This window comes from Castor canadensis, chromosome 6, assembly GCF_047511655.1.
Source record: "Castor canadensis chromosome 6, mCasCan1.hap1v2, whole genome shotgun sequence".
NCBI classification, from domain to species: Eukaryota; Metazoa; Chordata; class Mammalia; order Rodentia; family Castoridae; genus Castor; species Castor canadensis.
The window spans coordinates 99,427,384-99,453,129 of record NC_133391.1 but is presented as its reverse complement, the minus strand read 5'-3'; the positions used below and the strand labels follow the sequence as shown (position 1 = coordinate 99,453,129).

At 32.5% G+C, this 25,746-nt stretch overlaps 1 protein-coding gene across 6 annotated transcripts in view; it reads right to left on the bottom strand.

Annotated features, from left to right (window-relative positions):
* Arb2a (ARB2 cotranscriptional regulator A) overlaps positions 1-25,746 on the bottom strand; it is a 430,754-nt gene that overhangs the window by 205,496 nt on the left and 199,512 nt on the right. For 5 of the 6 annotated variants that reach the window (XM_074077088.1, XM_074077083.1, XM_074077086.1 and 2 more), the window contains one exon: positions 17,276-17,494. The exons of the other annotated variant lie outside the window; for it this stretch is intronic. In XM_074077088.1, the coding sequence (XP_073933189.1) occupies positions 17,276-17,494 (219 nt within the window). The remainder of the gene's footprint in view (positions 1-17,275; positions 17,495-25,746) is intronic. 6 annotated transcript variants of the gene reach the window in all.

Below are 25,746 nucleotides of genomic sequence, written 5' to 3'. Positions count from 1 at the left end.
CAAAGACAGGACAACTAATCACATATTTGCCAATGAACTTAATCTTAAAATTAAGTGCCATACACACAAGGGAGGGGTGAGGATAGGTAAGATATCTAAAAAATTAGCTAGCATTTGTTGCCCTTAACGCAGAGAAACTAAAGCAGATACCTTAAAAGCAACTGAGGCCAATAGGAAAAGGGGACCAGGAACTAGAGAAAAGGTTATATCAAAAAGAATTAACCTAGAAGGTAACACACATGCACAGGAAATCAATGTGAGTCAACTCCCTGTATAGCTATCCTTATCTCAGCCAGCAAAAACCCTTGTTCCTTCCTATTATTGCTTATACTCTCTCTACAACAAAATTAGAAATAAGGGCAAAATAGTTTCTGCTGGGTATTGAGGGGGTGGGGGGAGAGGAAGGGGGTGGAGTGGGAGGTAAGGGAGGGGGTGGGGGCCGGGGGGAGAAATGACCCAAGCCTTGTATGCACATATAAATAATAAAATTAAAAAGAAAAAAAAATTAAGTGCTATAGTTGATCACTTCCCTAATTTTAAAATTTATCATATAATGAAATATATTCAGTGGTATTTATGCCAGAGCATAAATATCCATTCAAATTCAATGACACTTCAAGTGCTAGAGCTACTACTTACAGATTTCTTATTAGAAGATATATAAATCACACCAGGTTTCAGTAGGAGTGGGTCGGTCTAATGACTGAAATAGTAACAACATTTACACATCACAACAGTGTCAATGATATCTTCTCCTGAAACCTTTAAGCTGCTTGACCTGGAAAATCTGTGCACTTCAAACTTGCCCTCATAAGCGCAAAAATGAACCAGAGATCCCAGTATAAATCACATGATACTTCTATCGTAGAAAACCTTGCTAAATAGACTTTTATTCAAACCCCGAGAAGTAAAAGATGAATTAAATATAAGCTTTTGTTTTAAATAACTAGATATCTACTTTAGAGAGTAAATATATAACCTCAATTATTTCCTTAATGTTACAGAGTGCTAAAAATTATGCTAAATGCAATATATGATGTGGCAAAAAAAGAGATCGTCATTATGTGTGTTTGTGTGTGTGTGTTCCTGTGCACGTTTGTTTTTGTGCTGCTACAAGGGAAGGGAAGGAAGGTCAAGAAAAATTTTAACAAAGGAAGGGACATTATGAATTAGGTATAGTACAAGTACTTTTGGAAGAATGCTTTAGAATTTGAACAGAATCTTGTGAAATGTTCAATAATAGCAAACACTCCTCTATTAATGTTCTACTTTAGGTGTTCAATTAATGGCAATGAAAAAATATATTTAATTCCAAACATTTAAAAGTAACTTTATTTAACCTAACTGGGTAATCTGTCTAGCCCAATTTTGAGAAGTGTATCAATACATTAATTTAGGATAATTTAGTCTAATTGCCTATTTTATTTCTGGAGGTAAGGGCCTGGAGACGAGTCCAGAATATCCACTTCCCTCCCTGATCTCTTACCAATGAGGGGAGAGATTCAACTTGCCACATAAACTATAATTCTGGAGAAAGTAATAGGTTGAAGAGCTGCTAAACAAGAAGGGCAGATCATCCACTTTATGTAGGATGGACAGATTCTGTAAATGACGCTAGTAGAAACCTCAAAAGGACAAAAACTCTTCAGAATGGAGGTTGGGAGGAGAGCCTGGCTTAAGTGATTGGACTCAATGGTGTCTTATTTTTTTGGCCTCCTGAGTATGCCCTAACTACAGAAGGTGAAACCGGAAGGCTACTCAGTGGAAAGAAGATTCACATTTAGGCCTTTTAAATACAGCATTTTTTTCCTTACTTTCTTTCCTTCTCATTTTTTCTTTCTTTTTTCTTGTTTTCTTTCTTTTTTTGTGGTGCATACCTATTTTTATTTTTATTTTTGTACTGGGGTTCATTATGACATTTAAAGAAGTTCTTATAATGTATCCTAGTTGGGTTCACTCCCTCCATCATTCTCCTTTATCCCCCTACTTCCCCCATTCCTGGAATAGTTTCAGCAGGTCTCATTTTCCCATTTTCATACATGAGCACATAATATTTCTACTACATTCAGCCTCCTTCACACTTTCTGTATATCTTCTCCCTTCCCACTGGTACTAACCCCCAGATAGGACATGATTTACATTCCTGTTCTCCATTTTTTGAAAAAAAAAAAAAACAGGCATTATTATTTGTTTTAGATACTTCTACAAGGAGTTTCTTTGTGACATTTCCATATATATTATCACTATAATTGGTTCATGCCCTCTATATTTCTTTTAATTATCAATTTTTCAAAAATTTTGAAATATCTCAGGTCAACAAGCAGCCATTTACTACATAATTTTTGCTCAATGGCTGCTATTGCCATTCAAACTATTAAAATGATTCAATATCACTTAAGATTATCCATTAAAAGAAATGTGACATGTTGCTTCACATATAAATATATTATGGAATTTTTTAAATTTAAAAATATTTTCAATTTTAGTACTTTATGGTCATAAAAATATTTATTTTCTCTAATCTAGTTACTAGGTTCCATTTATGGGTTTTAAAATGTCAGCTTGCCATACTTTAAAAATAACAAATTATCTCTCACCCCTTAATTTAACTAGTATTTGATATACTCACCATGTGCCAGACACTGTAAATACAAAGATGAATAACAGAGGATGAATATTCAATTAAGAACAGGGCAAACATAAATAAATCTAATATAGTGAAAAAATTAGGCTAACAGAAAATAAAATTAGATACATACACAAAGTGCTCGTATAGTGTCTAGCACATAGTAAGCTCTCAAGTAAAGGTATTAGATACAATTAATTATTAAGACAAGCTCTATTAGTATATGAGAACCCACATGAAACAGTACATTTTGTACTATAAATTCAATCACCAGATACTGTGCTATGTGTTTATGATACCTCGATGACAAAATAAAGGTAACAGAAAATAGATAATAATAATGTTTAATAGATAAGTGAATTATATGATATGTTACAAAGTGGTAAGTGGTAAGTAAAAAATAAGTTGAGCTGGGTAAGGGGAACGGGAGTGGCCAGGAAGGATTGTATTCTGATCTGCATGGTCAAGGTATGCCTCTTTTGAGATGATATTAGAGAGTTTACTTAAAAGAGTTGAGAGTTAGCCATGCATACATCTGGGGACAGAACACAAAGACTGAGAGGGAGGAACATGCTTGGCATGTTCTAAGAAGAGGCAAAAGGCCAATGCTGTCAGAATGTATACATGAAGGAGAGGGGCAGGAAATGGATAGGAGGGGGAAGGAAAGGGTAGTTTTCCTTTGGCCATATCTAAATACAGCCCAAACTCAAAGTAGTCATGTAGCTCATTTATTCATCCAAGAATTTTATTAAGAATGATGTATGTTCCAGGCAACTTGTTAGGTGCTATAGGTAAAAAAGATGATTAATTAAAAATCTTTACCATAATAATGTGTACAGTATTTCCACAAGGGGAATAACTTAGATGAACTTTTCTAGCAAAATCTAGTCAGAGTCACAAGAGAAGGGGAGTGTAACAAGGCATGTTTATGCAAATAAGCACAGTTATTCGAGTATTAGAATGAAAACTCAGGAATTCTCCTACTTAAACTATATTACATAAGATAATCCAACAGTTAACAGTCATTTACAACAGATCGGGACCTTAAGAGATTTCCATGAATATTAATTTATTTATTATTTTAATACTTTTTGAAGAAAGTTGCTTGGTTAGATCTTTTGCCAAAAAACAACAATTTAAACTCACACAAGGAACTAACAATATCACTAACAATTAAGAAAATGTGAAAAACGAAAGTAAAAGTGGCTTTTAATGAAAACTGCTAATCATCAACTTCATATTACATTTATTAAAAGATAAAATATAAGCAAAAATGTTTTATGACCTATAAAGCTTTATTAAAAGATAATCAAATTATTTCTTCTCAATAATGAGTATTATAAATTGAATATACCACAGTTCATTTGGTGGAAGAGGTGAAAAGAAGGAAAAAAATTAGTTAAGGGACATGAAATGTATCTAGCAATTTTTAAATGCTCCTCAAATGTTTGATTAGTTTCATTTAAGCTAAAAGTACAAGAAAAACAATTTTAAGCAAAAAATAATTTATATAAACTATTTGCACAAAAATTCAAATTCTCACTGTGCTAAGTTGTATTTAGTAAGGAAAAAGTATCAAATAATTCTTGAATTTTACAATTCAACTGAATTATGAAGTATCTGACCTTTACTGCTAATAATGCATTAATAGTTTTGAAGGAACCTTTTGATTCTCCATTAAAAATAATTTAGCCTTTCTCAATTCCTAAAACTAAACATAAACTATATCAAACTACCACAATCTCAGTAGCGTAAGAGTTATTTATGAACATTTTAGCCTCTCCAATAGCTTATGAACTCTCACAGGAGAGGAATTCTGGCTTTTCTATCTCTTTATCTCACAAACGGTTGGCATGGTATTTTTAAAGTAGTATGCTGAATTAAAATGTGTAGAGATCCAAGTAATATGCAACACTAAAAAGGATGCATTTCTTCAGTGTCAAACTATGAAGTCATAGTTTGATATGTTATCTTGACTAATTACATCTGTCTTGAGTAGAAATTATATGGTATTCTTCCTCTACTTAGCACTTGGGACATGGTACAAAATCAATGAAGATATTCTAATACAACCCATAACTGATACTGTACACTTATCATACTAAAAGTTATTTCTGGTACCTTGAAAGTGCCAAAAGAAAATTTTAAGTAAGCATTATGCAAAAATTAGAAAACTTTGGGGTTAATGTCCCTATTAATCCAGTTGCTTAGTCATTACTTCATAGATTTATCATTTAAAGGTCTTTTTTTTTTTTAACAATGTGACATCTTATACTGGAGAGAATTCAAATCTGATCCAATATGTGTTCACAAGTGAAGGAACACAATTGACTACAATGTGCTTAAATAAATAGTCATTTACAGAGAGATCACTACTTGCAAACAGTAGCCAAGTGGTACTTAAACAAATATGGGGTAAAATGTTAGAAAAAGAATGCAACCCTACATCATCTCTACTATGGCTAGCCCATTAGGACACATAGTATAAGCACTGTAGACCTCTAGGGGATATCAGATAAAAATTATGTCCCCCTAGGATTAGGGTTCAGAGGCAACCCTGTCTTATACCATATTTCATCCATCTAACATATCTTCAATTCTAAAGGTACTACTATTTTAAAGACTATTAAGAGGAAACAAGTCTTGCCAAATAGTCTATGACATGCATTTATTTTAAAGATGAATCCCAAATTCTGAGACATTCAAATGTGATACAAAGTTTTAGGATTAGTGAAAAAAAGATGTCAATCCACGCGATCTTTAACTGACTAAAATATATACATACAACTAATAGCCCCTCTCTGATGGCATTAGTACATATGGAGCCTACATATGTACAAGAATTTCTTTGGGAATTTTCACTCTCCTGTGTGAAACTAAAATAAAGAATATTGGGAGTGAATGAAGTCTAGTTAATGTCACATCTCACATATAATGTACCAAGATTTTCAAATTTATATTCTTCCATTTAGATCTTAAAATGCATTATAGTAGGAATAGTGTTTTCAAATAACTTTTAGGTTTAAGCAACCTTGAAAAGGTTACACAATTCCTTCTAACCTAAATTTCCTTACCAACATTTACAAATGAAGTAGATGGGCTTAGAATGTCTTAAAAAAACGTACTGAGTCTAGATATTATCTTTTGGAAACTGATACTGGTAGACTTCTCCTATAAATAATGTTCTTCTTAAATTTACTCTTAATATAAAACAGTAAACAAACATGGGGTGAATGAATTGTACACTCTTTCTCCAATATGGGAAAAAAGCATGACTGACTGCCAAAATTTAGAACAGAAAAATTACAAAAAACATGAGTTCTTCTTCTCAATAATGACAACAGACTAATTTTATACTTTCTTAATTTACCAGCATAAAAATTTAATTCTAGTGTTAAACTTTTGATAGCTCAAATTATTTTTTAAATTTATTAATCCATTGTATAACTGGAAATTATGACAATATTATTGCTATGACAGAAACATGAAACTTTGGCCTAGAATATTTTAAAGACTTTATAAAGAAAAATAGTAATGTGGAAACATCAGGTTCTTTTAGAATTATTAAATATACTGATAATGTGAATGGTAGAGCCTTGTAATATTTCCCCCATTACCTCCTGGAAGAGAAGGGACTTTGTGAAATTTCATAGAGAAACATACCAAACATTTAGCAAGCAATATTAAAGCTTTTAGGGCAACAAATTTAGACCTAGTAATTATTTTCTGGACAAACAGAAATTAGGAAAAGTCTTGATAGAAAGCTAAGTTTATGTTTTCAAAGGTTCCCTAAATAAGCCATTAATTACAATGCATAACTCTTTTTCAAGAAAAACCCCAATGTTTTCAATATTGCGAATAATATCATACATGGGATAAAACTGGTAATATTTTAAGCTATAATTCCACGCCACAAACAAATAAACCAAAACCTATGTTATAATGTTTTCAAATACACATTCATATATCAAATTGAAATGAGTCTACAAGGGAAATACTCAAGTCACTAAGTGAACACATTATGGTGCCCTGCTATGCTACATCTGAGGGCTGCCAGGAGAAATATTTATATCTATTGACAAAGTCATACAGTGCATGTGTGGGAACTGGCTACAATATCAAGGGGTAGGAGCACAGGGAGCACCATGCAAACTCACTGAGAAGAGACAAATTGAAATCAGAGATGTGAGTTAAAAAACATTACATGTAAATGGCCTTCATACACCTATATGAAACAAAACTAAGAAACCTCTTGCAATTGCTTTAAGTGGGGTGGGGAGGGGGCGGAGGGGGAGAAACATTGGGGGCAATGTAAATAATGTACAATATAAGCCTAATCAGAATTGTCACTATGAATCCCCTCTCCCTCGTATAATGAATATATCTTAATAAAAAATTGAAAAAAATCACCTTTTGAGTCTATGAAATATAAGTGATGCAGGCTTTCCGTCAACTCCACTAAAATAATGTCAAACCCCTCTGCTATCAAGTAGCTCACACTCAGGTGATAGTGTCAGACAAAAATAATGTACTCCTGAGGAGAAAAAAATGTGGGTTCTAGATTCTAATATAGCTGGCCATTGCAACCCTTTAACAATAGTCTTCAAGTTAACCATTTAATTGTGGTGAAATTGAACTTTTAGGTCAGAAATTGCTTTGACAACCAAGAAAGATGCATTTGTCCATTACCATATGTCATGTGTAAATGTATCCTACTTATACAAAATACATCTATATGCATATGTATGTGAACATATATGTGTACATACTGAGAAACCTTACAGAACCATTTTTGGAAGATATTCACTAATGGCAATGTAGTACATCGGGGAAAACACAGGCTTTGCAGTCAGACTTGAGATAAAGCCTTGGTCTAATTATTCTCATTAGTTATATAATTATGAGTAGGTCCATTCCATTTCTGAGCTCATTGTATATATCCATTAAGTTAAGGTAATACATGAGACTACTGTGAGGATTACACACACACACACACACATACACACACACACACACGAACTATTTATAATTGAGAAATGGAATGGATGTACATTGACCCTAGCTGGGGAGGGGGACGGGAGTTGAAGAAAGGTCTTAAATTGCCCTTTCTTCCCAAGAAGGAATGGAAGTTATAGAAATACAGGGAGAGGCAAAAATTCAAATAGCATAATGGTCAACATAATTGCAATTTACTATGAAAGGGGAACTCAATTTGGGGAACTAGATTGGTTAAGGAATTTGCTTGAGTCTACAGTACTATTGTTAGCAGAGCCTCGACCTTAACTACACCTATGGCAGACACCAGCACCCATCTATTAACCACTACAGTAATTCAAGGCAAGGTAAACTGACAACAGGGAGACAGCATCAGCAAAGGTTTGGTAGAATATAGTAGTAAATTAGACACCATCTGCAAAGTGGCCTAGTATTTGGGTGTCTTGGGAAGCAAGAGGCTACAATTTTTCAGGAGAAACAAGGGAATGAAAATTGTAGTTGCTGAAACCCAAAATAGGCATGTGATTTTTCTCCAGGGTATTCTACTGTTAGAAATGGGGCAATAGAAAATAAATTCTAAATCCTGAAATTCCACTGGCCAGGTCAGTGTAGACTGACATCTTAGTTTCAATAAAGATGTAGCTGGGGATATAGCTCAGTGGTAGAGTGCTTGCCTACCATATGTGAGGGAGGCCCTGGGTTCAATTCCCAGCATTGCAAAAAAAGAAATATCCTCTTCAATAAAGGGTGTGAGGAGGGGGCAGAAAGTAGGTGACGCAATCTACACACAGTGCTCCCTGAGTCCAGAAGTAAAACTGGCCAGATCCAAATGCTTCAGTGAGCCAGTTCTACCATCTTCTAGTGCTCTATTTAGCTTATGTCACTACTTATGATTACAAATGATCTAGTTTTGCATCATGTAACACATCAACTTAAGTACAGTTATTAATCTAGTCTTATGAGTTGCTATGAGTTTCCTATGTTCAATGCCAGAAAAAGAGATGAGGATCAGTGGTTCTAGAATGTGGTCCAGAAATTTCTGGGGGCTCTTGAGACTTGATTTTTTTTTTTTGGGGGGTGCCAGGTCAAAATTATTTTGCTAAAATACTAAGGCATTGTCTTTTTTCCATTGTGCTAGCATTTGCATTAACAGTTTAAAGCAGTGGAAGGTAAAAACTGCTGGTGACTTAGCATGCATGAAGGAAGTGGTATCAAACAATACTGATATTTGGGTTCCTCAGTGCCACATACAGGAGGAAAAAGCCAAAATTACTTTTAAAATTTGATAAACTAAATATTACTTCCATTTAATCTCAACTCCTGAGCATGTCTGTTTAATATTTGCAGTGACAAAATAAAGGTACACATAAAGCACTTGGATATCAAACTATGTATGGGAGAGTTGTCTAGCGGAAAAGTTGGTGCTAGAATCATCATTTTTTAAAATAGAATACTACTTTACCTCTAAGACTAATTACTATGATTATATGGATTTGAGTATTTGGAAGATATTTTCTAGAAAATGAACGAAATATGCCTGACAGCCTAAGGGAAACAACCAATGGCATTTGTTTTCACGGATAAAAACTGAGCTTATTTGCTAAAGCTGAAATTTGTTTGCTCTCAACAAACTTGATGGGGTTTCAATTGTAAAAATGCTTTTGATAAGATTTGAAAAGACCTTATTATGTCATAATTATTTCATGTTTCCCCAGGGAAAAGAGGTAGGGAAGAAAGAGAAAGGAAATGGGAAACACTTTATTGAATCCTAGGTATCCTACTAGCTGCTTTCATGTACATTCATTTATCTCACTTATTATTACAATAGCAGTATGATCTTTCCTATTTTGTATGTGAAGAAACTGAAACCCAGAGGAGGAGTGTCATGCCTAAAGTTTCAACTGGTAAGTGACAGAATCAAGATTATAGCATGCAACTCTTTGATTCTGAAGTCCTTATTTTTGCTACCAAATCATATTTATGACAGATTCCCCACTCCAAATGGCTCAATGTCCACCAAAATGAGAGCTCTGGATTTACCATAATTTTTTTTTAATATCTGAAGATCCAATTATTTTACTGATTTCTTTCTTTTCTCTTTTATTTCTAATTCTTCATGACTGGCTTGTTTTACTAAGTCCAAAGAATGTTTAGTGCACTTAATAATGACAGCTAATTGAGTTTGTAACACAATGCATTAATTTCCTGGGTATCAGCACACATAATATATGTAGCATAACAGTTCTTTCAATCCCATGCTGGTCAATAATAAAGAATAATTTTGCACAGGAAAAGTTGTCTCTTTTGTAGATTTATATAAGGAACTATTATTCATTCATCAACTCTTTATAAAAAAATCTGTTGTTTATCAGGCTTTAGAGGCATGAGGCATGAAAATATAAAAATTAATTTCTGATGATTTAAAATAGAATTATGGTTCTTTTAATGGTGACATTAAACAACTGTATGACAACTTTGTAATCAGGCTTGATTGCAGCTTCTCTTTTAAATGAAAATCTTAAGATAAAGGAACTAACCTACATGTTAATGAGTAGTTAATGATTGTATCTATATCTAATCTATATATCTATCTCTCATCTATATATTTTTTTGGTGGGAGTGGGGTTTGAACTCATGGACTCACATTTACCACTTGAGTCACTCTGCCAGTCCTTTTTTTGTGTTGGGTATTTTTAAGAAAGTTTCTTGTAAACTATTTCCCCGGGCTAGCTCCAAACCTCAATCCTCCTGATCTCTGTCTCCCGAGCAGCTAAGATTACAGAAGTAAGCCCCAGGTACCTGGCTTGATATGGCTTTATTGAGTTGTTAGAAAAGACCGTTAATCATAATGATGATGATGTTACTAGGAACTCACTTGTCAGGTTCATATAAGGAAATGGTTCCCACTCTTCTGGCTTCAAAAGGAAGCATTTGACCTAAAGTAACATCCCTGTTTTCTCTCCTCATCCCTCATTCTTTCTTTCCCACAGAAGGAATGATTTATCTGATTAGTACATTTGGGAGAAAAAGCCAAACATGCTCAGCTTTGCCTTTTCAGGCATCTTTCAAGTAAGCCTGCAGGAAGAATACATTCCAACTTGCTTCCCTCCATGTGAAAAGTAAAAGGGATGTTCAGAAGATAAGTGGAGAATTCACTTCAGGAGGGGTAATATGAAGTTTACTAGCTTAGATCTAAGTCAGCCAATGTTTTGATTTCCTTCTGTCTGATTCGTATGTAATACTGCTCATTGAGTCACAAACCCAGGGACTATTTTTGGTAAGATACAAAAATATATTTAGTCTTACCCCTGGTTCATTCAACAGAGCTCCTAAACCTTTGGAATTTCAAGTAATAGGATAATCTTTTGTTAATAACCTTCTCCTTTCATCACTGATTTTAGGCTAGTAAAATGACTTAGTATGGGGCCACTAGAAAGTTTCAGGATGGTACTCATCACCAAAAAGAACAAATGATTACAGGGTAGAGACTTCAGCCTCGCCCACTGACCTCTGAGAAGTAGGGAGCTTCCAGGTTAGTGAACACCTGGATGTGCTGCTGGGGTGTGGCACGCCCAGAGAGAGCATAAACCAGCAAAGCTCTTCCCTGGCACTTCCTGTATGCCTTTTCTATTTGGATTTACTTGAGTCACATCCTTTATAACAAACCAGTAGGCTTAAGTATTTTCCTGAGTTCTGTAAGCTATTCCAACAAAGTACTGAACCTGAGGAGGGGGTTGTGGAAATCTCTAGTTTATATCTAGCCACTAAGAAGTAGAGATGGCCACATCAGGATTTGTAACTAGTTTCTGATATGAGGGCAGTATTGTGGCACTGAACCCTTTAATTCATGGGGTCTGACACTAACTCTAGGTAAATAATGTCAGAATTGAATTATTGGATACCAACTTAGTGTCAAAGAATTACAGAACTGGTTGGGTGTCAAAGAAAACATTCCAGAAATGTACAAGGTTCAGAAGTTAATTCTTTCTCGGTTGATTCTCAACTTGAGAGATATAATTTTTTGGTCCTAATACCCTAAGACTATGTACTAATACTATGTTTACTTTACCTATATTATTGCCATTCAGTTTTTCATGCAACAAACTGAAGTGTAGGGAAATTAGCTTAAGTCACTATATTAAGTGAGAGAGGTGGAATTCAAACTCAGGTCTCTTCACTTCTAATCTCATTTTCACACTGTATCTCTGCAATGATATGGTTCTCTGAATGCTATGCATACACTAAAAACAGGAAGTAAAAGTAATTATTATCACAATCTGCCATCAATGACTGAAGATTTTAAGTTGATTTGGAAAAATATGAATGTAAAAAACATTTACAATAATATATTTTTATTTTTTTATTTTTTTATTTTTCCCTTCCTATTTCAAAAGATTTCTGGTTAAAGAAAGTGAAAATTAGTGTGCTTGGGGTACTCAGTTTCTAAAGAAAGCAAAATCCAACATGAATAGCAGCAGCCCCTGGTGGTCCAAGGGATAAAAATAGTGTATCCGTAGTTACTGAGGAGGAAATATGTTTTTTTAAAAGAATATATGTACATATTTAGCCATTTGACTCAGTTTTCAACCCAACACATTAAAAAACAGATGCTTTAAAAAATGATCTGTTGGCAAGATGCTTGTTAAAATTTTATCAGTTGAAATATTAAAATTCATTATGAATTAATTAACACATTATATAAAAATAAAATGTTTTTGTTTCATCGTTTTACAAAGTACTATACCCAGTGGTGATTAACACTGGGAATTTGCGTATCTTGATATGTGTTGTACAGAAAGAAACTAAATTTATAGGATTACCACTGAATTGATGACATTTTCTGTCTTCACTCTTGAATTCAGTTGGCAGATGTTTTCAAGAACAAAAAATTCCATCCTATTACAAAACATATTAAGCAGGTTTTCCTGCCAGGCATGTCTGACATGATGTTTATTGCCTAGACCAAATCAATCCCCTTAATAAGATATAATATATGCTAGCAAGTATATTATTTCATAGTTAAGGAAAGTTGCCACATGAAAGAGTAAGTCCTTTGATCTCTCATGCTCTACTAATGCATTAGAAGTATGCTACAGAACCTACTAGTTAGTCACATCTATTTACCCTCATTTAGTAAGTAAAATATACTTTACTAATCTTAAATTTCAGAATTTGGATTTCTTATATTATAGAACCTTAACTGGTAAAGTTTCTACCAATATTTCAATATCTGAAACACTTCCAAATCTGGAAAACTTCTGGTCCCCAGTGTTTTGGATAAGGGATATGATGAAATATAGATTGCTAAAACACTACCTTGAAATGATTCCAGTGGCATCAGTACAGTAGAAAAGAGGTGAGCCCTAACACTGTGAACACAGCTAAATCAGAACATCAAAACTATATGTTTTAAAAAAGAAAACTTTGGTTTATCAAAATTGGCAGTTTCTGAACAAATGCAAAAATTCAGATGCATGCTTTAAAAATCAGTCAGAAAATTAGGCACCAAATATCTTCCATGTTAAGGAATAAGAGTTTTGATGGATGTCAACAAGCAACCAATCCATAAATATTTGAGAATCTTCAATGTGTAGGGCTAGGCTCTGCCAAGATTCCTATTCTGTACATGCCTCCTTCACATTTGGACTTTTCCTTCTGTGGCCTTGTAATTCTCCTTTGCCTCTCCAACTCCAGTATCTGTTTTCCTTTTGTATTCTTTTACATGCTGAGTTGAATCCCTCTTCTTACTTCCCACTGTACATCCTACCACCTAGTCTCACCTTAGAAAAGAGACATTCAACTAGTTCAACCCAATGTTTGCCAGTCAAGTTACTTTTGCCTATATTGCACCTTTTTTCTATAAAGTTCATCTTCCCTAGTCTTTGTCTCTTATGCTCCAGTTTGACACCTGAATAACCTTCATTCCTTTATCTAGCTACCTCTTTATCTAGCTATCTCTCTAGACCAAGGCCTCACTTTCTTGGATTGGTCTCCTTCCAGGGATTAGTATCAGTTTCTGACTCCCTGACAATATGTTCTACATATGGCTAAATCAGTACATTGTTAAGGATAGATATGAAATGCAAAAATATATAACACATGCTCAAATATTTAGAGGGGTACAGGGATATCCAATGGAAAGGCAAAAAGACAAACAGGTAATAATAAAATTATGAGACAAAATACAAGAGATATCGCCACGTAAGTTAACATAGGATAAATAAGATAATTCCACATTCAGTTAACTAACAATAATTATTTTGTGAGTCTTAGGACAAATTATTGTGAGAGGAAGAGGTGATATGTTAGCTGGGCAATACAACATAATCAGAATCTAGATTGGGGAAAAGAAAGAAAGCAAAGTTACATTTTTCATAAAGCATAATGTGTATACATGGCAGAGTAGATGTGTAAATTTGAAATATCATTATGTCAGGATAAAATATTTCCATTTTCATCCAAAATTTTAGCACAAAATGACAGGGCTTAAAAGGAAAATAGGCTATTCTATTTTCATATATTCAGACGAAAATGTATAGTTCAATCAACATATCAAATAAAGCTTACCATTCTAACTATGTTAATTAATGAAACATTACATTACTTTTTGAAATCTAATCAATAGGGTAGGAGACCAACAATATAGGTTGCTTTTTGTTTGACTGTGTTTCACAGACAATCAAGCAACATATTTTAATAATGTAGGATTTATTCTTAAAAAGAAGAAATAGTTTTGAAATTTTAATCCTGGCTCTACCACCTCATTGAAAATTTATTGTGAAGGCTCTATTCCATAAATGTTTATTATGAAGACTCTATTCTAGGCTCAGAGGACACAGCATTGAGCAAAACAGAGTACTTGCCCTCACAGAGATTATAGTAAGAGGTATGTGACCTCGAGAAAAATATTAAATGTTTGATCAACAGTCTCCTCATCTATAAATCTGGATCAGTATCAGTGATCAGTTAAGAGAGAATATATAAATATCTTACAGCTGAGCAAAAAATCTATCTTTGTCATCAGAAGCTACTATACGGTATCATATTTTATCATATATGCCTTAATTTCCATATTTAAGTTACATACTTTGTTTTCTTTTACAGAACAATGTGGCAAAGAGGAAAGGGAACAAAAAATCATTAGCAATTAGATAATTCTAATACGTGGTTCTACATATACTAGCTATGTGGTTCTAGATAAACACCTGCATGTCAATTTCCTCAACTGTAAAATAAGGATAAGATGATTTCATTCCCCTATTAGGCTGCTGCAAAGAATACATGAGAATTTCAAAGCATAAATGATTAAGAAGTATATAAATAAAGGTTAATTTATCTCCATCCATACTGTGTTGGGTCTAAAAATTAGAATATTTGGAGATATAAACAGGGTAAAACTCATTTCTTGAGTGGGTCTAGTTTACCTAAGAATTTACTTTACACAGATAAGCCATTCTTCTCTTTCCCACTATAGAACCAAGTTTTACCACCTAGCTTTTTTTTTAAAAAAGAGTTTCAGCATACTTCTGCCATTATGCACAATTCCAGAAATTTTAAGAGAAAAGTTGTATATTAAGAAATAATATTTCATTAACTAGCACCATCACATCTTGATGTGATGTCCAGATAAATATATTTTATATTTTAGTGCTTTCCATGAGAACCTGAATTGATGAGCAAAATGGAGCAAATGAGAGAAGCAAAAAAAGAATAAGGAAAAGAAGTAAAAAATGGCAGCAATGCAAAAGAGAGGAAAGAACTAAATAAAAAAGACAAAAGGAAAAAGAGCAGTTTTAATGAAGCAACATAAAATTTTTTGTCTTTGGTGGAAGAAAAAAATAGATGCAGGGATAACTAAAGCAGAAGTGAAAAACACAATAAGAAAAATGCACACATACAAGAGAACAAAAGAAAAAAAATCAAAACTATGGTGACCAGCAAAAAAGAAACAGAAAGTAAGAAATAAACCTATAAGGAGATGGTTGACATACATGCTTAATCTGTAGATGCCATAAGTAGATAAAAGAAATTGTTGAAGAAGAAATAAAAAACTTAACACACAAAGTCACTTTTTTGTTTGCCTTTACACAGACAAGCAAATACTATATGATTCTTACATTTCAAAAGCATTATAAAACTCATTTCTAGAATCTGGATAATTTTTTTAAAAAACTTAACTTTGTCATAAAATGGTGGTTTACAGACTGCATGATACGATAGGAAGTTTAGGACAACAGAAAGAGGAAAACATAGTATCACAACACTGACACAATCATACAAAATATAACCATACTAGAACACAGAGGCTACTTATGGATTCCAAATCTAATATTTTCTCAAATAATTATTAAATAGTGATAAGATTTTCCAAAATTGTAGGATTATGATCTGCCTGATCTGGTTTGACTCATTGTATGAAATATTTTGTGCATTCTTGGTTAGGATACATTTTGGGGGATTTTGAGAACATATATGCCACTTTCACAACTCAATAGACTGATGGCCTATAACAAATGTCTTAAAGTCTAAAGTACAATTTCAAAAAGAAGAACGATTTGCCATGAACTAGAAGTATAATGAAACAACAAAAACTTGGAAAGCAATGTATTTCCCCTCAAAAGTGATATGAAATATGTTATTAATGGTCTTTAAAAATAGCTCAAGTTGAACATTCTGAATTGCTACTGCTATCTAAACAGTGTCATTTACAAAATGTTAATTTGTCTGTTCAAATGTTCTGAATTGTTCACTTTCGAAGAACTTAACAATTTACTATCTTATTTCACCTAGCAGCATTTTTGACGTGGTTTACTGGTAAGCTAAATTCTAACTTCCATAAAGCAGGCTTTGAAAATTGCCCAGATTTATCTCATCCATATAATGTACAGTATGTATCTCACAAAGAACATGTCAAAGGGCAAACACAATTGTTTGTGCCCCTACAGAATTGGCTATTCTTGGGCAGCTCTGCTGTAATTATTTCATGCTGCTAGTGTTACAAAGTGCAAAGGCTCACTGGGTAAGACAAGAGCAAAGGATAGAGTTCTCTCATTACACTGTCCCTGAACTACTTTGGCTTAAATATTTAGTATGCTATTAATTACTCTTCCTCCCCATATCTGCCTTCAAGAAGTTAGGCTGAGATACTGTGGATGCATAAGCTTCTCATGTGAAACCAATGCATTATCTAGTAAAACTTACCACCCAAGATGAAGACTGTTTTGTACAAGGCACTGTTATTCAGCAGATAATATATTTTAGAATTATGCTACATGAACTCTTTCCTTATAGAAAACATAATAGCATCATACTTTAAAGAAATAGCACGTTGGGAAGCTGAATTAAAAAGTTTTCTTCTCTCTGCGTATATCGCATTAAAACTATTCTAGAAAATTTTCTTTGAACTAGTGTATGAAGCAAAAAGAAAATGGCATTTGCATTTGTGACTTCTATAAAATGTCACACTGATATAAGTGTTATGTGTTTTATAACTGTAAATAAAATCCAAAACATTTAAGCTACGTAGACGACCATGGGAAACAAATGGCTAAAAACTAAAGAATTAACACCTCCTGAAATAAACAGAATAACTTATATGAGATAAAATATAAATAAAAGGAAAGAAATAACGAAGGAAAGTAGTGTTTGGCTTACTCTGATATACAACTGCATCATTTCCTTTTCTCTTTGGGGGTTACGATACTTCTCATAGAAATCACGTCGCTTCTTTGTTTCTTTAGAGACTTTATCTTTTCTTTCCCGCTTTTCTGCTGGTTCATCTGAACTATCTAAGGATGACTGTACATGTATCTTCGGCTTTTCTACTTCAATATAGTTTTCATTGGGATTCAGTACTATTACTCCATATCCTTCCTGTTTCAAAATGACAGAAGGTGGAACAATTTAATATTAGAATCCTTTTCAGATGAAGTAATTTAGAAATACGAAATGAAATATAGTTTCATATTAATTTAAATAGTCAGTTAGGAAAGATTTTGGCCTAAACATTTCCAGTGAAAGTCATTTAAAATTGTTCATCATTTTTCTATTTGTAACTAAACATATCTATAAGAACAAAGACATACCTGAGACAAAAAATGCAACTCATCCCAAAAAGTATTGAAATAAAATATTGAACAAGCATACTTTCAAATCAAAATATGTTTATAATGTATATTTTGAGAAAATAAAACTTTAAAATTTAAGTATAAAATTCAAATAGATTTCCTAAGATTTTTTTCTTTACACTTGCCTTATAATGAACATTTTAATTTGTTGGAACAATAAACAACAATACTCAATTAAAAAGGAATAAATCTGGTCTAATCTATAAATTTACAAGTCCATGTTATATATCTATATTATCAAAAACATATAATATCTGCCTGTTTACCTTGAATTTTATTCACTTCTTTTCTTTCAGTAGGACTGACAAAACAAAATAGGATGTATGGAAGCACCTTTATAACCTTGAAATTATTGAATCTTTCAAACTACTATAGCAGTTTCTCCTTATTAACAACTAACTAGTTCTAGGAAATGACAAGCAAGGTTCCAAAGTTTAAAAACACAGCTTTTTGAGCTATGGGAGCTTTCTTTAAATTAAAAAAATTTTTCCTGTCTGATTTATTTAAAAAAAGACAAAGATTTCTATGGTTATAATTATGAAAACTTTACATATTTATGTTATAATGGATGAAATAACCTAACCATTAGAAATAGAAAAGGATAAACAATAGCCACTGACAAGCATGAGCAATGCAAAATGTGATGCTATTATGTATCTGTCTTTTCTATTCAGTTCTGAATTGTGGGTGTTCCAATTACGTCCTTGTAAAATTCTGTAAGGTCATGCTTAAAAGATGTAATATATTATGATAAAAAATAAGAGTTGTAGAAAATAAGGCTTGTAAATTCTCCATCCTTATTAAAAAAGTGTATAGTTTTTCAAAATTATAACCATACCATCTTCTACTTTAAGCTCAAATTTTAATTCTTTTTGCCAAGACAACCACAAATGATTTCAATAAACTGATAACAATAGTAAAAAACCAACATTAGCATAGATTCAATTATATTATCTTTAAATATGTTACATTGCTGCATGTTATTTTTTTTAAGTTGATTTTACAAACTACTTACAAATTTCATTGAGATCAGTTCAATTTTTATCCCTAACCAGATGATATAATTATCTAAAACTATGACTAGCTTGGAAAATTTCAAGATCGCTGAAGTTCTGATTTTAGTGAGAGGACTATTAATTAAGATATAATCATCTTTACGTATGTGCAAGCTATATAATAATACATGCCAAAATGAATAACAACATATCAGACATTGTTTAATAGATGTTCAATTAAAACTTTTAGATAAATACCTCTTTAATGAAGAGGCCTATAAAATACTTCATAAAAAGTTTAAACATTTTATATCAAAACAAAAGGGGTGTGTGTGTGTGTGTGTGTGTGTGTGTGTGTGTGTGTTAAAGTTTCTTAGCTGGCAAGTCAAGTTTTACAAACAAAAGATATTTTATTTGGTCCTGCTTTATTCTAATCTGTATAGCTATTCAAAAGTCTTGTAATTCATTGTGATCATTGTCAGGTAGACAGATTGTCGCTTGGTGATTTTCTACAGTTGGACACACTTGGCTAGTTATTAAAATCACATTTGAAGGACGTTCTACACCTCTTCCTTGTGCCTCTTACAACTTTTGACGCCCTTCTCAAATTTCAGCTATAACTTCTCCTCCCACCAAAAGTAAGTTAAAGAACACTGTTGCACTCTGCTAAACTGGGTGAAATAGAGGCATTCAGTACACTGTCTCTGGTGTAAGGAACATAGTCAAAAAAGGTCACCATAGGCCAAAAAGAAAATTGCCTCCTCACTACATTTTGTACTGTGAGTAAAATAGTGTCCTGTTATGTTTCTTCCCTGCCTTCTGGGAGTGAATTGAGCTTTAAACACACACACACACACACACACACACACACACACACACACACACACACACACATACATGGAGCCTCTCAGTCACACGAGTTAGTCTACAATTCTTAGAGAAGGAAACAGTGATATACTACAATGTTATGATAATATGAAAAATTTTGAACTCACGGTAAGAAAGTGGGACCTTAAATGATATGAGCATCATTTTTGGTAATGACTTACTTCCAATTAAAGAACAACTCTTTGAATGAAGTTTAGTGACCAGAATTATAAAATCATTATTCTAATTTATAACTTAATCATTAGAAATGATATTTTCATAAATACATGCTTATTTGAGCAGTTTTTATTTCAATTTCTAGAAATCACAGATTGAAATTTTTCTGTGCCTAGTTGACTTTAAGTAGACTTTGAAACTTGATGTATCCCATCTAAATAAGCTTAAAAAGTAGACACACATGAATCATCAAAGAAATAGTATTTGTCTAAGTTATTGATTATGTAACTGAAAATTACAAGACTCATTTGTTCAATTTTATAAAGGCACAATGTCAATTTTTCACTGAGGCATCAGCAGAAGAAAAATGATCCTATTTTTCAATCACCAACATATGAATCAATTAAAGACTTTATATCATTTAGATTTTAATAATGAATGCTTCTCCTTAAATACCTAAACTATTTAGAAACTATTTTTTATCATTTAGATATTTCAGACTGCCAATTTAATTAAAGTAATAGCAATCAAGAAATATTCAGGAACATTTTCAGTGGAAATGAGAGCTGATTTTTAATAAATGTCTGTTGAAAATTCAATTATTGTAGTTCTGTAAAAACCCTATCATTTTCAACTAAAATTTTTCTGATAAACTGATGCACATACTTTTAAGCTTCATCCTTTTCCTTCTTTTCACTCTTACATATAGCAATTTCAAAAAATATCTTTAGAAAGGGTAAAAGACTTTTACAATGTCAATATTAATATATGACAACAAAGGAGCCAAAGCAAATAAAGTAAAACAGAGGAAAAAAATCTCAGTAAAATTAAACTGTTTTAAATAGAACTTAGAGTTTTAAAATCAAAATACATACCAATTTTAAAAGTAATTCTATTCATAATAATTTAGTCAGTACACAACAATTAAGTAAAAAGGCTGCTGTTGTGACCTGTAATGTATGTAAAGTTTTTTAAAACTACATTATAAAATCAAGTACAATATTATAAAAGAACTATGCATTGCTATTTAATAAGGAAGCTTCGGTAAGTTAGGCTTAGAATCTTACACACTTTATATTGAGGTATTCTTCTTATATTTAATTATTCCTTATGTATTCTAAATTTCTGCAGGATGAAAAGTTGGATCATTTCAAATACACATAGAAATCTCTTCTATTATCTTTAACAAGAGAAAATGATCAAACTGATTATCTAACATCCTACAACTAAATACATAAAACTCTGGCATCTTTTATAATTATTTACCCAAACTGATTCCAATGAGGGACAAAGCATACATAAAGTTGTTAATTAACTCTTAAGTTTGACTGCAGATTCTAAGATTAGGAAAGTAATTAAGAAAAAAGATATTGGTAGAACTAAATTTAATTCATCTTACTCCATTTCTATACTTGTGTAGCTATAACTGCAGTTTCATTTTCAGACCTGTTTACAAGGTCTGAACTATAGGATCTTAATAAGAAGCCCTCAAAAGTTTACTGCTAGACATGACTTTATTCAGCACAAGTACTTGCTATGATTTAAATTAAATACACAAGCCTCTAGGCCTTCTTTACTCTGGTCTATAAATGCATTTATAATAAATAATAGTTTACTTATCATTCAATCAACAAATGATAGCTTAGGTCAGAGAGGTCTAAAACCCACAGGTGATGCCAAACACAAAGAACCAAGGAGGAAACTTTGTTAGAGAAATTAAATCAGTATAGAAATACTTATTGGTACTTAGCAAAAAAAATCTGGAAACAGATAAAATCTAAAAATGCCTGACCCAAACTGGACTGTACTTGTGATCCCAAATGAAACTACAAAAACTACAGATTTATCCAATCTAACTACCAATTACAAGAAGAACTACTGATTACAGGAAGAACTGAAAATAGGGACAAATTCTACATCTTTTCAAATCTCTTGTGGGTGACTAAATAAAAAAATCAGCTGAAAGTACTCCACTTGCATATTAACTTGCCAATACTGGAAGCCACATGTGACCAGAGGGGCCACACTAGAATCCTCTAATCCATGGAACTACCTGTTTTGGTCTTCAGGGAAAGCTCTGTAAGAGGTCATTTTACCTACATTTATGAATCATATTTTTCAAGTTCAGTGTTCTACCTGTTTGACTTGAAAGAACATAGGTGCTCATCCTCAACTGAAATAATACCCCAAGTGTTTCATCTATGAAGTACATCTACCCATGCTTAAAAATGGAAAACCACGGTCCATTCATCTTTTCTGAAAGAGGTATGTTGTGTTCATTCTCATCTTTTTCATAGGAAGTATATGCCTATGTCACTGTTGCAACATCCTAGGTGCAACAGTGAGATGAGGTCATGACAACCAATCAAAAGTCACTAGTGAAACCTTAAAGTAAACATAGCTGTTGGAGCTGTAGCTTTGCTTGAAAAATGCCCCCTCCATTATTTCAGCAGTTTTCTCAAGACATGACCTGGGACTGAAACTTCTGAATATCACTTGACTCCACTTTGTGCTTCTTCTCAACATGCAGTTATGTAACAGTACCCCACTAATAATTTATAAAATATTCACCAGGACCACATTTCAACTTGTAGGTTCCTGAATTCTAATGCTATGTTCTACGGCATAAAAATACTGTACTATGGACCTACATAGATTTTTCCCAGTTAAGTTTCTAACTTCAAATAGCTCATCAAGTTAGTCAGTAAAAGAAAACATGCTACAAAAAGTTTTCAGAGGACCACCTGTTGTCTATTATTTTTACATAGCACTTACTCATAAATCATAACACAAGGTAATTAATCAAGCTGTCAAAGAGAAGGTCAAAGGTTATATGGTAGAGTCAGAAGGTCATACATGGGCTGATAGAGGTCAGGGTCACACTGCATTCCTCATTATCAAGTTGGGATGAGAGACGGCCCAAGCAAACAAAAGTGAAAGCAGATGGAGAAGTGAGTGGATAAAAAAAAAAAAAAAGAAAATTTCACAAACAAAAAGAAAAGTGAAAGAAGACTGTCAGCTGCCTTCAAATAGAGAATAGAAGAGAAAAGAAATACACCGAAATGTGCTCAAAGGAGCTCAAGAACATAAAGAAACTACAGTTTTATTAATTAAATAAATTGAATATATCTTTTCCTGGCCATTTTATTAGTACCTACTAAGCAATATCAGAAAAATGTTTGCCACCACTATACCTTTTCTAGCTCAAGATTAATTAGGGTAAGGTAAAGAGTTCTAAGAACAAAATATGATTTACAAAAACAAAAACAAAAACAACTTATAATAAGAGGATTTTCCCCTTTAATATTGTTTCAAAGTTACAACATAAATGCAAATAGTTTTAAGTCACAAAACAGATAATTTCTTGAGCATGATACAAAGATACCCACAAACATAAATGCATCATAAAAGTCCTTTTGAATAACAAAACAGTTATAAAATATTCCATTATTACGCGGCCTGAATTAGATGCAGAATACTGTGCAAAATTAGCTGTCACCCTTTGCTCAAAATCTTTGTTAATCTCATTTTGAATGTTTGCAGCTTTATCAACACATGCATCAATGTCAGCTCCTTGGTTACTGAACCGCTGTAGTTGGGAGAAGATATAATTAAAATGTTTTGGCACAGAAAAGGTGAAATTGTATCTTCCCTTGTTCCCTTAGGAGTCTGTAAAACATGAAGGATATATTGACAAACACACACCCTTGTCTCCAATTCTGACATCTCAGGTCATCCAAATGCTATTTATTTTAAAACATTCACTTTGTACTTAACAAATTATTACCTGCTCTGTTTCTAACAATTTCTAGGTTTTAGAATACAATGTTGTTTAAACTTAATATTTCTTCTACCAATAATTTATTTATGGAAGCATTCCATAAATGCACAATAACAACATAAAATAAATACAATTACCATTCATTATCAAGGACAGAAATATGACTTAATACCACAGCTTTGTGAAATTTTTCATATTCTTTGCTTCTCATTCTAATAAAATGACACAAATAGACACCCACATATTTACACACTAAAGTAAAAAGAAGTAAGCATTTATAACTGGTCCTTAGTCAATGACAGATCAAAATCCCTAAATAGATCTAGGAAACCCTATAGACACATCTTTATTACATGATCCAAAGCAGTCAGATGTTCAGAGTTTGCTTATAAACTTTACCGTTCTGTATATTAGTTATGCCTTTATACTTTACAGTGCTGAATGAAGTTCAACTTCCTATTAAAATTCATTATAAAATTATATATGTATATAATATCATAGATATCACACATCTCTGATAGGCACACAGCCTTTCAAAATATTATAAATTTTAGCAAACATATACTGTACAAACAAATGCTTAAGTTACTGGTAAAATCTGCTTAAGAAGTATTGCATATAAATCACTCTATCTTAAAAGATGATGCCATCTTTTTATTTGTTTTTTTCAAATTAAAATATTACATTTAAAAAATATTTTTGGTGTGTTTCAAGAAGATATCATGGTTTGCTTGTGGACCTAGAGTCCATTTGTCAGAATGAGGACTTAATACAGAATTCTGAGCATTCATTGACTTTACAGTTCATTAAATATTGATTTCATACAACAAACACTTAATGAGCAGCTACTATCTACCAAGGTTTGTGTTAGGCATATACTTAGTAGTATACATATATAATATACCTAAGGATCATATTTCATTTTAATGTATTTCCAATCAATAGGAAATTCCAAATCAGAATCAAGTACTAGTCCCTCAAATGTCCACATGAAGTAATTTTGTTTTTCATGTAAAAGGGAAGTGAAGTGAGAAGGAAGAAAATGAGAGAAGCATAATGCTAAAATGTTCAGGGATTAATACTAATGGGTAAGCTATGTTTATGATTGTGTTAATAGCATTTAAACTTACTCCATAACATGAAAATGCACTGCTTGGGGATGTAATGTGCATGCCACATTATATACATTTAGATATTATAATAAGTAACATAATTTCATAATCTAAGAGAAAAGCTTCTACACATATCTACCTCTTAACAAACAGGTGCAACAGAGTACAACTATGCATTTTCCTTCCCACAGTGACCTATGTCAGAAAATCTTCTCATACTTCTTCTGCTAAATAATTTAATTACTTATGAGTTATGGTTTCTTTGTAACCTTTTAAATGACTAGCTCATTAAAATGCAAAAATATGCAAAACATGATGTCACTGGGTCAAACAGCTGTGTTGGTAAAATTATGGCTGTGAATGTCCCCAAGAACATGAAAATATTAATAATTTATATTGCTCATTAGATGGCAAAAACTCTTTAAACAGATTTAGAGACAGATTATTTTATAATCACAAAATGCTACACTATCTCATGGTAACAAATCTTTCTGCCATCTGTGACCCTTTGGTATACATAATGATTTAAAGTTTTTACATCATAATATGCGTATTTGGGAAAAAGTCATAAGAACCTGAAACTTGTAGGTAACAGACTTTGTTAAAAAATGTAACCACTTGCCAACTTTAATCACAACTTAATTTTCCTTCACTGAGCCAATACACAGTAATAAAAAAGAAATAAGCTATAGTATGAGATAGTGAACAAGTCATACTACTGGAAAATGTAATGAGATACTTGTCTTACACCTCTTAAAAATATGTGTCATACTTCGAGTTCAAATCTTTTGTAGAAACTTCTTATTGAATGGCAAGAAATGATGAAATTATGTAAACAAAGTACTGTCATATTTAAAGTTTAAAGTGTCTCATGTCTTTGCCTCATAGTATCATGTGACATTTGAAAGCAAAAGGTAGGGAAAAAAAACAATAGAAAACAGAAATGCTTTCAGTTTAAATACATATGGATTAATTTTCAAATCTGGGCTCTTTAGCCAATTGTTTCCTAATGATCATGTTTTTCTGTCTGTTAAACAATTTAAACATCAAATGCATTACTTACCAA